Below are 15,235 nucleotides of genomic sequence, written 5' to 3' on the forward strand. Positions count from 1 at the left end.
AACTGGGTAGAATACCATAGCCAACTAGGGGAGGAGGATAAAAGTAGATTATGGTGTGTTTAGGATCCCTTGCAGAACAGCAGTGGCGAACCCTGCTCGGGATCTGGAATATAGAGGTAAATTATAATGCTTGGCAAATGTATGCACGGAGGTCCAAGTAGCCGCCTCAATAATGTCTTTGGTAGCCACTCCTCGTAAGAAGGCTGTGGTAGTGGCTGTTGCCCTTGTAGAATGAGGTCTTATGTTCTGTGGAATTGGTTTTCCATGGAAGGAGTAACAGAATCGTATGCAATTTCCTATCCATTTGGAGATTGTCTGTTTGGAAATAGCTTTTCCTTCCCTTCCTGTTGCATAGGCTACGAAAAGTTGGTCAGTCTTTCTGCTATTTTTGTTCTGTCCAAGTAGTAGCGTAGCTGTCTATGTACATCCAAGGTATGCAGTATTCTTTCCCCTCTGTTTTGTGGGTTGGGAAAGAAGGTAGGTAGGTGGATTGCTTGGTTTAAAGACACTCTGGATACCACCTTAGGCATAAATGTAGGATTAGTCCTCATGGACACTCTATCTTGGTGGAAGATTAGAAAGGGTTGCACTGCCATTAAGGCCTGTAGTTCTGAAACCCTCCTTGCTGAAGTAATTGCCAGTAGGAAAGCAGTTTTCCATGACAGGTGTTGTAGGTCTGCTGTTGCTGCTGGTTCAAAAGGTGATAGTGTCAATTTTTCTAGCACAAAGTTCAAGTCCCAAGCTGGCAATGGTGGTTTCCTTGGAGGTTTTACATTCTTGATTCCTCTGAGGAACTGCCTGAGCAAAGGGTGTGAAAAAACAGGTGGATCAAAGCTGTATTCTGCTGAAATAGCTGATGCATGAATCTTGATGGAGGAGTAGGACAGGCCTGAATGAAGTAGTTCGGCCAGATACTCCAGAATGTTAGGCATATCTATGTTTGATACATCTTTTCCTCTTTCAGAACTCCAAATGACAAACCTTTTCCATTTCCCAGCATAATTCCTTCTAGTTGAAGGCCTGCGTGCTTCAAGAATAATGTCTTTAACTCTTTGTGAAAGTTCTGTATTAGCAGCTGCTATGTGATGTTCCATGCAGTCAGTTGCAGCGTTTTTAGGTTTGGATGCATGGTGCTGAAGTTGTTCTGAGTTAGCTTCAAAGGCATCAGAGGTATTGGCCACATATTGTTCCGAGACATGCTCCTCAGCAGTGGGTACCAATGCTGTCTTGGCCAGTTTGGAGCTATCAGGATTATCCTTGGACGTTCCTCCTTGATTTTTAGTAATACTTTGTGTATCAAGGGAAGAGGTGGGAATGCATATGCTGTTAGGCCTTTCCAGCTGAAGGAGAGCGAGTCCACTTTCCATGCTAGTGGGTGGAATGTCCTTGTGCAGAATTTTTTGAGCTGGTGATTGAAAGGTGATGCGAATAGATCTATCTGAGGCATTCCCCATTTCTTCGAGATGGTCTTGAAGATATCCGGGTGCAGCTGCCATTCGTGGGCATCCGATGTGGTCCTGCTTAACATATCTGCTAGAGAGTTTTCTTTTCCTGGCACAAATATTGCCTGTAACTGGATGTTGTAGCTGAGTGCCAGGGTCCACAGCTCCAAAGTCATTCTGCATAGGGGTAAGAATGAGTGCCTCCCTGTTTGTTGATGTACCACATGACTGTGGTGTTGTCTGTCCTTATCATCAAGTGGTCCTCCTTGAGAAATGGTCTGAACTTTTGGATTGCCAGTTTTACTGCCAGCATTTCTTTTAGGTTGATGTGCAGGTGAAGTTGGTCCTGTGTCCACAATCCTTGTACGCATTTGTCCAGCATATGCGCCCCCCATCCTAGGTCTGAAGCATCTGTTGTGATGGTCTGGCTTACTTGACCCTTGCGAAAGGGCAGGCCTGGGTTTGACTGGCATGCCTGAGCCCACCATAGGAACTCCTGTTTTAAGCATGGTATTAGTGGGATTTCCGTTTCTAGGCTGTGTCTGTGTTGGGACCATAAATTCTTTAGGTACCACTGTAGTTTTCTCATATGTAGTCTGGCAAATGGAACCAAGATTATGCATGATGCCATGAAACCCAAGGCCTGCAGTACCTTTCTTGCTGTTAACTTGTTCAGTTTTGTTAGTGCCAAGAAGTAAAGAGGGAGTTCTTTTGTTTTCTGTGGTTAGGAATGCCATTTGTCTTACTGTGTCCAATTCCGCTCCCAGGAAAGTCCTTGTCTGGGATGGTATCAGTCTTGACTTTTGTAAATTGACTGTGTATCCCAGTGCTTGAAGTGAGTAAATGACCCTTTGTAAATCTGTTGTCAGCTTGCTTTTGTTGTCTCCTTGTATCAGGCAGTCGTCCAGGTATGGATAAATTTGAATTCCCTGTAGTCTGCAATGGGCGATTACTGATGCCAGGCATTTTGTGAATACTCTGGGCGCAGTAGATAAGCCAAAGGGCAATGCTGAGAATTGGTAGTGCTCTGATCCTGCAAGAAATCTGAGGTATCTTCTGCAGATTGGTCGAATGGGGACGTGCAGGTATGCCTCCTTGAGATCTAGAGTTACCAGCCAACACTCCTTGCCCAGCATGGGAAGAAGTTGCTGTAGGGTCAGCATTTTGAATTTTGGGACAATGATGTAAGTATTCAGGGTGGACAGGTCTAGAATTGGTCTCCAACTTTTTCCTTTCTTGGAACTAGGAATAGTCTGGAGTAGAACCCCTTTCCTTGCTCTGCTGTTGGCACTTTCTCCACAGCTCTCATGTTTGCTAACTCCATTATCTGTTGTAGAGCCTCTGTCTTTTGATTTGGAGGTAGATTTGGCATTCCTCTTTTGTCTGGTAAAGTGTGGAAGTGGAACCGGTAACCTTGATCTATGGTTCGTAAAATCCACTTGTCCTTTGTTATGTGGTGCCAGTTTTTTAAAAATAAGGTTAGCTTTCCGCCTAGAGGAGCTGCTATTTGTTCCCTGGTAGGCGGGTTTAGGATTAAGTCACTGTGGCTGTGTTGATGTAGTGGCAGGTGTTGAGTCTGTGCCTCTGTTGTTACCTTGCCACTGTCGTCCTCTGTAGGCACCTCCTCTGGATTGGTTTCTGCCTCTGGAACGTCTATTCCTGCCCCTTTGAGGTCTTGTGGAGTCAGGAAAGGACCAATTTTTGGCAGGCCAGTTCCTGCTAAACCTTGGGGGTTGGACCTGCAAGAAATCTTTAACTGTCTGGACTGATTTTGCCTTTTCTTCCATTTTCTTCATAACCTGCTGGGCAGGTGTACCAAACAAACTTGTTTTATCCATAGGAGCATCTAGCAATTTAGATTTAACATGATCCGGTAAAGCTTGCTCCTTTAGCCATGCATGCCTTCTAATTACAGTGCCAGTCATGGCTGATCTAAATGAAGCCTCCAGTGCATCATAGCCACATTTTAAAGAGTGGTTACTAACTTGCTGTATGTTATTTACCATTTCTAATACATATTTCTTATCAAGAGATTCATCAGTGGTTAGCTTTTTAGTTAACTGATCAAGCATAAACTCTTGGTATTGTATCATGTGAAACTGACAGTTTAAAGCTCTAGCTGAGAGAGTGGCTGAAGTGTAAACCTTTTACCCCATCTGTCTAATGACCTTGCTTCCCTTTCAGAAGGAACAGGGTTTTTAGCTATGGTCGTGCTACTGCCTTGGGACCCTGGGAAATAGTTTCGGGGTCTGCAAGAGGGGCCTTGTAAAGGTGGTGATGAGTATCTGGCACCCTGTAAAATCTGTCTGGTTTGGCAGGGGCTGGGGGTAAAGAATCTGGAGCGGAGCAGACATCATTGAAAGCATCATCCACCACAGAGAGAACAGGAGGTATAGCTAAGGGCCTGTGCTGTGGGAGGTGCAAAAAAGTCCTAAGTCTTTTCCTGGAGTCTGAAAAATCCTGTTGCTGCCATTGGAACTGTTCTCGCATGGCATGCAAGGTTTCCCCAAAGGAGAATTCTTCTGGTGGGAAAGCAGCTGGAATGGATTCTTCAGCATCAGAATCTTCAAAATTGGAGAAAGGAGCCTCTGGCTGGTCAGTTATGTCTGATTCATCAGCAGAATCATCAGAGGACACTGGCTCATGGGGCTCTGCCCTAGGTCTCTTCTCTGGGGGCTGAGAGGCCCTGTCTGGGTGAGATTGAGATCCTCTAATTAATGAAATTAAATCTTCTGCCAAAGTAAGCATTTGAGAACTGGAAGAGGGCCTGGTTGAGGGGGGTTTAACAGGCACTGTTTTAGTAGTCTTGGCTGCTTTAGCCCTGGCGAAGGCCTTAATGGACATGGCTGCTGGAGGCCTAGCAGCACCACGTGCTGGGGTAGAGACATCCAAGGGAATGGTGTCTGATAAGTCAGTGGTAAGCAAAGTAGTGGGTAAAATTTCTGAGGCCGATTCAAGAGTGTTAGCAGGGACCTCAGATGTAGAGGTAGATTCAGCTGTATTTTGATCAGTTTTCTCGGTTTCGGCCGAAACCGAGACACTCGATTTGCTTAACCATGGTTTTGGGCGAAACCGCGGACCGCGAGTGTCGGTCTTTTTCTTTGCGTTTTTTGGCAGAATGCGTAGTCGGAGGATCCGACGGCATAATGTACGCAAAATCAGAACCGAAAAACTGTTCTGCAAACTCCGACCGACGTCTAAGCGTTCGGTTGAAAGAAGCACAGGACGAACAGGCTTCGACGTGGGCTGGGCCTAAGCAAGGCAGGCAGTAAGAGTGGAAATCTTTATGAGGTATTTGTTTCCCACAGGTTAAACAATTATTAACTTTTTCTGACATCGGCTGAGGCAAGAAAGAGTCCCCAACGGGGTACTTAGCTTTAAAAGTCTTGGTAGTATTCGGTAGAAGTAATCTCTGGATCCGACCGACCGGCACTTGCGAACAGCTTCTGCTTCGGGCGCCACGCGGCAAGAAAGACAGAAGAAAATGGCGTCGGCTGATGCTTTTATACCCGAAGACCAACAGAGATGACGTCGGGTGAAGTGCGACATCAGCCGAAGCCGGACCCGGACTTTGGAATCCGGCCGACTGAAGGGCTGCCTGACGACAGGACAACCCCGGTTGTTATGACTGCAGATGCATCCATGAAGGACATCTGTTTTTTTGTGTTATGAATCTCACATCAGCCAGATGAGCTAGTTCAAATGGAGCACGTTAGCTTCTCTAACACAAAAGTAACATCACAAGGAGCAGCCACTGGTTTTCTGGGAGGCTTCTTATAAAGCACACCTTTCACAAACATTCTTACATTAAAATGCACTGAAAGAGAGGGGTGGGTCATGGACAGACATGCCGAAATGGCTGACAAATGAATCTTAATTGAGAAGCTAGACAGGTCATAGGATAGTGACTCACACAAATACTGTGAAAACAGAGAAGCACTATCCCTAAAATGGGTGCTGGTTGTTTTGTTTGCATCAACAAGAAAACCTTCTGCATTTGCTTATATATGATTATCTAACAGCAGGCTTTCCTGCATCCATTAGTACCTGCTGCATATACTCAGAAAACAGGTGCCTACGAGTTAAGAATCTTAGTCAGTTGTAGTTGTTTGGAATTAGGCTGTATCAAACAATCGTGTTCTTGTGTAAGTAAATCCAATATGTGCAGGCCAATTCCAAAAGAAGTGAGAATGACTGCTGCCTAGGCCAGAAGGGAATCACCACAATGACCTTTGCCAATTCCTTCTGAATCTTCAGATGTACCCTGGATATCAAGGAAAGTGCATACAGGAACATGCAGTATCTGACTTCTAGGCCTTCTTGCCTAGAGTACTGGAATAAAACTTGCCAGATGATTATTTAGGGAGGAGGCAAAAAGATCTACATTAGGAATTCCCCACTGATGAATCAAATCTTGCAAGACCCCTTGATCCAGGTTCCATTCGTGACAGTCTGCCTTGGTCCTGTTCAATTTGTGTGCCATACAGTTTTTCTCTGACAGAACGTAAGATATCTACAGAGTGACAGCGTGCTGTATGCTAACATGTTTAGTCTACCAAGATGGACAAGATCTGACTCCCTCGTGCATGCTTATGTACAGCATCATTATGGTATTGTCAATGACTACTTAAAGTGGTCCTGGAAACCACACGATGCAGAGAGTTGACAACCTTTGTAAGAACTAGCATATCCTTTTGTGTGTGTGCGCTTTGGGCTGTTGTCCTAGATACCTTGCACTTTTAACTCCCTTGACTCTGCTCACCAAGCAAAGTATGGGACACCTGTAGTGAATGACTGCTTTGGGGGCAGGAGGGGAGAAAGGAAGACCTGGATTCAAAGAATATCTGCTCTCTCCAAGTGATTTCTCTTTTCACAAATCCCAGAACTAGAATTTGTAAAAACAATGGGTGTTGATTATCGGACCAAAAAGACTTCAGATACCATTCTATCTTTTTTATGTGGGGTCTTGCAAGATGTATCATAAAATTCAAAGTCTGAGTGGAAACCCCTTGGAAGAAATCTAAATAAAGTTCTACTTTTCCTGTGGAAGAAAATCTCTCTGTACTGAAGATTTCAGCAGGCACCACAGAAACATAAACGTGTGATTGAGTCAAAAAAAAAAAAAGGCTTTCGAAAGTTCTCTTGGAATCTCAGTCTGCGCAGATCTCTTACCCAAGTGAGAGATTGCAGAACATTTTTCACAATGTCAGAAAAGAAATGTAAATCATCTAAATATGGAAAACTGTGAATATCCTGTAGCCTGCAATGAGCTATGACATGAGATAGACACTGAGAACACTCTTGAAGCAATGGATAGCCCAAACTGATGACGTGATCTGGACACACACAACCTTAAACTCCTGAAATCTGGATAAATAAGAATGTGATGATATACATCTTTTAAATCTAAGGTTACTATAAACTCAACTGAAGATGAAGGGGTAAACAGGTTGTGAAGTGAAAGGATTTTTAACTTAGGCAGTATCACAGACTGATTCAGGAAAGAAAAACACCAGAACTGGTCTCTGGGAATGTTCTTTCGCACTAAAAACATTCCTGACTAAAACCCTTTCCCCAGCTGAAGAGGAGGAACTGCTTGCATTAGCCCCTGAAACAGTACATGATGTAGAACAGGAAGGATGAGAAAGGGTTTGATCTGGCAAATGAGCCGGAATCTCCTGAAAAGGAGGAATCTCTTCTCATTGTCATCTGTAGCCTACATGGATCACGTTCAGACACAATTTGTCTGAAACAATCTGCTGCCAAAGAGAGAAATAGAGATTCAGACTTTCTGGAAGGGATAAAAGACTGTGTGTGTGTGTGTGTGTATATATATATATATATATATATATATATATATATATATATATATATACACAGACACACCCACACACGCTTGTTGGGGGGGGGGGGGCAAGGTTCCTTTTACAGTAATCTGCCTAGTTTGACTGTCCTTTGCTCAGGGGGTTTCCAGCTTTCTTTTGGAACCTTCCTGCCATTCCTTTTTAAACATCTGCATACCAGCATTCTGCTGAGACTGTTCATTTTGTTTCTTGCCAAAACTGGATGGGTGAGCAGAAAATCCCCTGAAAAATTTAGAGAAGGACAGCTGAAAAATCTGAGAAATTCTGTGAATCAGCTTACTCTCTCATCACATTTTTGATAACCTCTGCAGCAGTGGTCCAAAAACTAAACATGTCTAAAGTAGAACTCAAAATTTCATTTTTGACATAATCTGGAAGGTTCTGAGAATGTAGTCGGGCAATCCTCCTCAAAATAGTACCAGTGGCAACAGCTCTGGAAGCACTAGTGCTTATCTACAGTCATAAACACACCTCAAATGACCCAAGAAACAAGAAAACAGACTACACTAATCAGAATTTTCCTCACAGGAGGAAATTGAAGGCAAAACATGCCTCGTACCTTCACAATTATTTAGTATAAACTTTAACACATGAATCTGATAATTCAGAATTCTAAAAACTGAAGCTGCAGAAGCATACACTTTTTGCCAACAATTATCAATAGCTTTACTATCCTTGTCAATCTGGGATTAGTGTTTAAAAACTTGAAAGACTTCACATTCTATCTGCTTTCTTAGAGGAGAGGCGGGGTGGCTGCCAATGAGACCATAGGCAGTTACATACACATTCACCAGTGCTGACAGCACTTGAGGGAGGGGGATGTGGTTGTAGCAATTCATAGCAATTTCTAAATGACTGAGAAACCTCTTTGTTCTCCCACTTAAAACACTGGCTTATTCTGGAAATAGCCTCAAAGAAACCAAATCACTCGTAGGGAGGTTCAGATACTACACACTTCTCAGAATCTGAAACAGAAACTTGAAGAAAAAAATTATCTGATCCTTCACATTCACCTACAGAATTCCACATCTTGAATCTCTTCAGGAAAAGAGGAATCCCTTTTTCTTTTACCAGAAATCACTTTATAAGAAGGATCAACAGCCTGTACAGGACCCTGAGCCAAGCCCAATAAATTACTCTTGCCCAGAGAAACTGACAAAGGAGAAGTTAAATGTTTTGTTTTATGACTCTTCTCGGTAGGAACATTAGGGCAAACAAACATATTCCTAGCAAGAGCTTCCACAAGGATGGCAGTACATTCTTGGCAGACTGGGGCACATTCCTTATCCCTTTTTCCATCACCGACAAGTGGCTCTTGCTCACTTAGGGGACCCCAACAGCCACAGAAGACATGGTTAACTCCTGACTAATGGTGGCTATAGGTACTACACTGGCAAAACCAGAAGAAAAGGATTAGTGGTCTGAGGAACCAGTTTTAGTCACAGCAAGTCACCCACCTGCAGCCGTGGCAAATTACCAACTTGTTGTGAAGACAAAAGCTATATAGTTAACTTTTTCTTTTTGTGGCTGGAAGAAGGTCCAGCCGAGGGACTGGCACTTTGTTCCATGGTCAGCTGCAAAGATGCTAGTTTCCCTGGGAAGCTTAGCATCAAAAGTTTGCAAAAGAAGAAAGTAGTAAAAAACTAACTTTTTCCAGTAAAACACACAGAAAAAAAATTTAAATGCCTTCCCCAACCCCAAAAGTAAAACAAACAGTTTTTCCACAGATAAAGTAGTGTTAAATAACTTTTTACCACAAAAACAGAAAAGTTTGCTCCAGTTTAAAAGGACATAGAAGTCATTAGACAGACAAAAAATCCTTAGCTTAAAAGTGGTAGTTTTTCAGAAAAGAAAACAGTTTAAACAACTTTAAATTAATGTTTAAGGTTTTTCGCCGAAGGGACTTCATCTGACAAGCAACTAAATAGTGTTAGCAGACCATCTTTGAAAGCCCAAAGATGAGTGCTCCTCTCAGCATATGGAAATCTCTGAAGGGCTCAACACCGAAACCTATCTTTTCAGTCATCTCAGCTAGTTTGGGTGCATGGAAGATTTGCACGAGTTTTATTTAGAACACTATTAAGTACATCATTTTCATTACTGTACCTTTGCACCTCCAGACTGAAGAAGACGTCTAAATCCTGCTTCCTTTGCTTGATCAAGGCATAAAATGACCCTCCAGCCACTGAAGGCTCCCTGCAGGAAAAAAAAAAAATAGCTGATCACCAGTTACAAAGCTCATTAACACTGCTCTGCTCCAAAATTGTAGTAATTTACCAATACTCAAGTCCTTCTAGTCACAAAGAAAAAACATATACAAGTCAAATTCAGAGTAGCATTTACTCACTTGTACTATATGTACATGGTACACAGTAACACTGCTAATCTTAGAATTGATCATACCATTACAGCCTGTACATTTAATACCAGTTTTGTGGCAATGCCACTGACTGACAAACAAGGGACCTGGCAAAGACTACCAGCCAACCCCCACTTAAACAGCAGCTTCTGAGGTGAAAGAGGGCCATGTAGGGAGCCAAGCAACCACAACATCTCTGTTACTGAAAAAGGAGATTACGAAGATGCCGAATCAAACAGGAAAAAAATGAGTGCTTACCACTAGGAGAAACATATGATATGTCCCTCAGATTACCTGCAGAATGCTCCCCATACTTCTCTTTTTAGAAGAATCACCATCTGAAACCTGACCTACCTGATACTCTTAACTAAGCTGCAGACATTCAGTAAACGAACCTTCATGTTTAACTCAAAACAGCTCAAATATGAAAAGTAGAACCTCTGGGCTACTGCCTCTTTTCTAAGAAAAAGAAGTTATATGTACTCGCCATAATGTTTCATCTGAGTAGTTGTACTTCATTTGTCTACAACCTGTGGGTTTCAGATCCACATCGGATCCGACATGGCCACATTTTCCAGATATGGATTAGAGCTCCAGACTCCTCCGCTTACCCATCATGGCCCCCTGTCTCCCTTCAGATCAAGTTTGCTGCCTAAAAGGTATCATCTACCCGACCCAACATCACCTTATCATAACAAGGATCTCCATGACACTCCTTGACCTGGACAGAGTCAACGGCTAAACACTTTAAACAAAGTAAAAACACAGCCTGCATCCATGATAAGGTCAGGGGGAAGGAGTGGGGGGGGGGGGGGTTGAAGACAAATGAAGTACAACTACTCAGATGGAATGTTATGGCGAGCACATAACTTTTTTATCTAAAGTAGTTTACTTCATTTGATCTTCAACCTGTGGGACCGAGTCCCCAGCTACCATAAACTCCTGGGTGGCCCTCATGGAAGGATATTCTAGAGCACCACAGAACCAAAGGATGCTCTATTCCGAGACACAATATCCAACTTGTAATGAGAAATGAAGGTATGAGATGAGGATCAAGTAGCTGCCAAGCAGATATCACCCAGAGACACCCTAGACCAGAAGGCAGCTGACGTAGCCATAGATCGGGTGGGCATGTGCCTTCCCTTGTCCTGGCAAGGACCTACCTTTCATCTCATAGGCTCGAGCAATGCATAAGGAAATCCATCGAGCAATTGTTACCTTGGAAAGTGGCTTGCCTAAAAAGGGTTTAGCATAAGACACGAATAACTGATCAGATTTGTGGAAGGGCTTTGTCCTATGTAGGTAAAATCTCAGTTGCATATGAACATGTTCTGGAAGTTGGGGAAGAAAACTGGTAGATTTATCATTTGGTTAATATTGGCTTCCGAGGCCACCTTAGGAAGAAAGGATGCGTTAGTACACAACGATACTCTATCCTTGTGAAAGATCATGTAATGCACCTTGATAGAAAGAGCTTGAAGCTCCGACACTCTTCTGGCTGAGGTAATGGCCACCAAGAACACAGTTTTCCATGTCAAAAACTGAAGATCAACCAATGCTGCCAGTTCAAAGGGTGCAGAAACCAATGCCTGTAACACTAAGGTAAGATCCCACGGAGGCGTAGGGTGCTTAACTGGAGGTCTACGTAGAAAGGTCCCTTTAAGGAAAGTTTTTACAAAGTTTGGAAGAAGCCAGGGAAGACATTCACCCCCAAACGGAAATTAGAGATAGCTGCCAGCTGCACCTTAACTGTGGAAGAATTAGCACCCTGATGGAAGATGCTGGCCAAAAACTCTTAGACCGCTGAAAGAGGAGCCATGAAAGGGTCCAATGCTCACTGATCAGCCCATATGGAAAAACATCTCCATTTGCTACGATACACCTTTCTGGTGGAGCATTTGTGAGCCACCACCAAAATGGACTTTACGGGGGATGACAATCCAGGAGTCCTGATAATTATGGGAACTGGAGCAGCCAAGCTGTGAGCTTCAGACTGTCCAGATCTGGGTGAGGGATCCCTGAGGGATGAGAAAGAAAATCTGGAACTGGATCCAATGTCCATGGAGGGTCAACTAAGTGAGACCGCAGTGAGGGGAACCAAACCTGGCAAGGCCAGAATAGAGCAATGAGGATAACCATGCTCCCCAGCCTTCGAGCTTTCTGAAGAAACTTGGACATAAGCGGGAGTGGAGGATAAGCATAGAGGAGACTGGGAGGCCAAGCATGAACCAGTGCTTCTCTGGGGCTTCCCCTTCTGAGGGATTCAGAGCAAAAAACTCGCTGCATTTCCCATTGGAAGGAAATGCGAAGAGATCGCAGCAAGGCTGACCCCACTTTAGAAAGATCTGTTCTGCTACTGAAGGATTCAGAGACCACTCATAAGGCATTACAATGGATCTGCTGAGCCTGTCCACTAGAATGCTGGACCACCCTGGAATGTGTATTACTACTAAAAAGTGGCTGGTGGAAACTGCCCATTCCCAAACTCTCATGGCATCTCCACAGAGGGGATAAGATCTGGTTCCCCCTTGTTTGTTGATGTACCACACTACTGAAATGTTGTCTGTCTGAATGGCAATCGTCCCTACAGGAAGATGGGCATGAAGTGCCTGCAATGCCAAAAGAACTGCCCTCATCTCTAGAACATCGATATGCAACTTGGCCTCAGAGGGGGACCACGTGCCTTGGACCGTCCTTCCAAAGCAGTGCCTCCCACCCTATCTGGGAGGCGTCCGTGGTTACTGTGGTTTTGGGAAAAATAGGGTGAAAGGAACGTCCCTTCAAGCTATCTGGAGACTGAATCCACCACTGAAGGCAGTCCCTGCATACCCTCGGGATTCTCACTGGAAAGGTGAGAGGAAGGTCTAACAGGGACTACTGGACCGCAGGTGTCCATTGAAGAACTCTCATACAGTCCCCGCAAGTGTCCATTGAAGAACTCTCATATGCAGGCAAGCCAACGGCAGCAGATTGAGTGTGGCCGCCATGAAACCTAATGCCCTGAGCACTGCTGCGGCTATGGGGAATTGAGCATGAAGAATCTGTAAGACATGCGTTCTTAAACTGTGTATCCTGTCTGGGGTGAGAAAAACCTTCATTTGAAGAGTGTCCAAACGTGCCCCAATAAAGTCCAGAATCTGAACCGGCTCTAGAGAAGATGTGTTCAGGTTGATGATAATACCCAGATTGTTTGCTAACTGGATGAAGTAATTCCTGGCCTAACACAGTAGATGCTCTGAGGGGGATAGCAAAGAGCCAATCGTCCAGGTATGGGAAGACCTAAATAGCCGGGAGCCTCAGGTGAGCCGCTACAACCGCCATCACTTTGGTAAACACCCTGGGGGCTGTGGTGAGACCAAAGGGGAGGGCTCTGAACTAGTAGTGAGTGGCTCCCAGCCAGAAGCAAAGAAATCTCTGGGAGCGTCTGTCCATTCTGGAGCTCGATCGAGCACATCCAGTTTGTGGGCTGCAGAAAAGGCAGGATCGACTGAAGAATGACCATCCGGAATTTTGTCTTGGTTACTGACAAGTTCAATGTGGACAGATCCAAGATGGGTCTGAGGTCCCCCATTTTCTTTGGAGTAATCACCGCATCCAGACTGGTCTGGGGGGAGAACTGGTTGGATGACTTGTTTGTTCAGCAGCTTTCCTATTTCTAGCGCTGCCTCCTCCCATTGCACGGGTGGAACATCTGGAAGGAGTTTGTTCGACGGGGATGTTCCTTGAATGGAACGAAATATCCTCTGGATATGATTCGCAACACCCAGTGGTTCATAGGTAGATACTAGGCTATCTGCCCTAGGGCATTTATAAGCCTAGCCAGAGTGTATTTGGCTTCCGCCTCCCTATTAGATTAGCCTACAGTGCCTCTGTAAAGTAGGTCACAGAAGGTACCCTTTTAAGATTAGTTTACTGTGCCTCTGTCTATCAGGGACACAGGAGAGATCCCAGGGGTGAATTTGCGATTTCCCATCCACGCGTCCAAATTTCGCTTGAAGAGGGTCAGCAAGGAGCTATGTCTAACATGAACTGGGATTCTATTCCAGAGTGAGGAGAGCCTCTGGGAAATGAATCTGTCCCTCCAGCATGTCCTATTTATTTTTGTGCTGAGGTTTAGGTCCCTGGAGCGTGTAGCTCTAAGGGACTTGGATTTTTTGAGGTGGAGCATGTCCATTAATTCTGGGTTTGACATGGCTTTGTACATCAGACACAGATCGCCTCTGAGTAGGCGGTAAGCAACTGAGTAGAGCTGGAGTTTCTTTAGTCGAGCTGCATAGGACATCTGCTTGTAGCCCATGATCCTCTTGGTGAGGTACTTTTGGGGTCCCTCCAGTTGCTGCAGGTGTCGGGTAAGGTACATCCCAAAAGGGGCATTGTATTCAATTATGGGCCTGATGAGTGACGAGTAAAGGGGCACAATGACCTCTCTTGATCTAGATGTGAACCCTTTCGTGATAAGGTGGGCTATATAGAAGGTCTTTTTAACCACTTTGGCAACGTGATTATCAAAGGAGAGATTACTATCTACGTTGGTCCCCAAATCTCTATTTCTTCCGTACTTAATGGATTACCACCTATGTGGTAATTTGTGGGCAGCTTGTTTTTCCCAAAGGGGATGACTATGCACTTTTTAGCATTTAGCTTGAGGCCGTGGCTCTGGCACCAAGCATCCATCTCTGTGAGACCCTTTTGGAGGATGCTTGTGTCAGTTGGAGATTCGATTATGGCCCCCAGTTTGCAGTCATCTGCGAACTTGGTCAGCCATAATCCCCCCGTGTTAGCCTGAACCTCAGGGAAGTATATAGAGAACAAGAGAGGTCCCAGAACTGAGCCCTGTGGGACGCCACTTGTAACTGGTTTGGATTCGGACATGGCACCTGCGATTCTGACCATGTGGGTTCTATCTCTGAGCCAGTTTGCAACCCATCTTGTGATATAAGGGTTGATATTTAAGCTGGTAAGCTTATTTATGATGCCCGAGTGGGGTATTGTGTCGAAGGCTTTTGCGAGGTCCAGGTAGGCTGTGTGGACCACCTTGCCCTCATCTATGGCTTTGGTAACTGTTTCAAAGAAATCAACTAGGTTTAAGAGGCAAGATCTGCCCTTAACAAAGCCAAATTGGGTAGGGTCCAGTGTCTGGAGGCTCCCAATGTCTTCGTTTATGAGTTCCATGATAATACGCTCCATAGCTTTACAGACCAGACTAGTCAGGCTTATGGGGCGATAGTTTCCGGGGTCCGTTGTGGCACCACCTTTGTGGAGTGGGACCACTGTAGCTGTACGCCATTCTTTGGGTACATTATCCTGTAGTAAGGCTAAGTTTGAACAGTGACTTAATGTGAGGGTTCAGTTCTTCTTGGAGCTCGTGTAAGACACAGCCTGGGACACCGTCCGGTCCCATAGATGCTGGGTTTCTTTTTGCTTTGGAGAGGGCAGCTTTCACCTGTGCATCTGTGATGTCAGGGAGGTTACATTCAGTTGGGATAGGCATTTGCTCCTTTGGGGGGAAGGGGCGGGGGAGTTTGTGCTGAATCTGTCTGCCAGGATGTTGGCTATGTCTGTTGGTTCGG

General features: G+C 44.6%; 1 protein-coding gene across 1 annotated transcript in view; it reads right to left on the reverse strand.

Moving 5' to 3' along the window:
* Positions 1–15,235, reverse strand: part of TOPBP1 (DNA topoisomerase II binding protein 1) — a 1,495,804-nt gene that overhangs the window by 190,291 nt on the left and 1,290,278 nt on the right. Inside the window, exon 21 of the mRNA XM_044066718.1 lies at positions 9,413–9,502. Coding sequence (XP_043922653.1) covers positions 9,413–9,502 — 90 coding nt within the window. The remainder of the gene's footprint in view (positions 1–9,412; positions 9,503–15,235) is intronic.

The sequence above is a fragment of the Protopterus annectens genome, chromosome 3.part1, assembly GCF_019279795.1.
Source record: "Protopterus annectens isolate FY-2018-M chromosome 3.part1, PAN1.0, whole genome shotgun sequence".
In the NCBI taxonomy this organism is placed as follows: Eukaryota; Metazoa; Chordata; order Ceratodontiformes; family Protopteridae; genus Protopterus; species Protopterus annectens.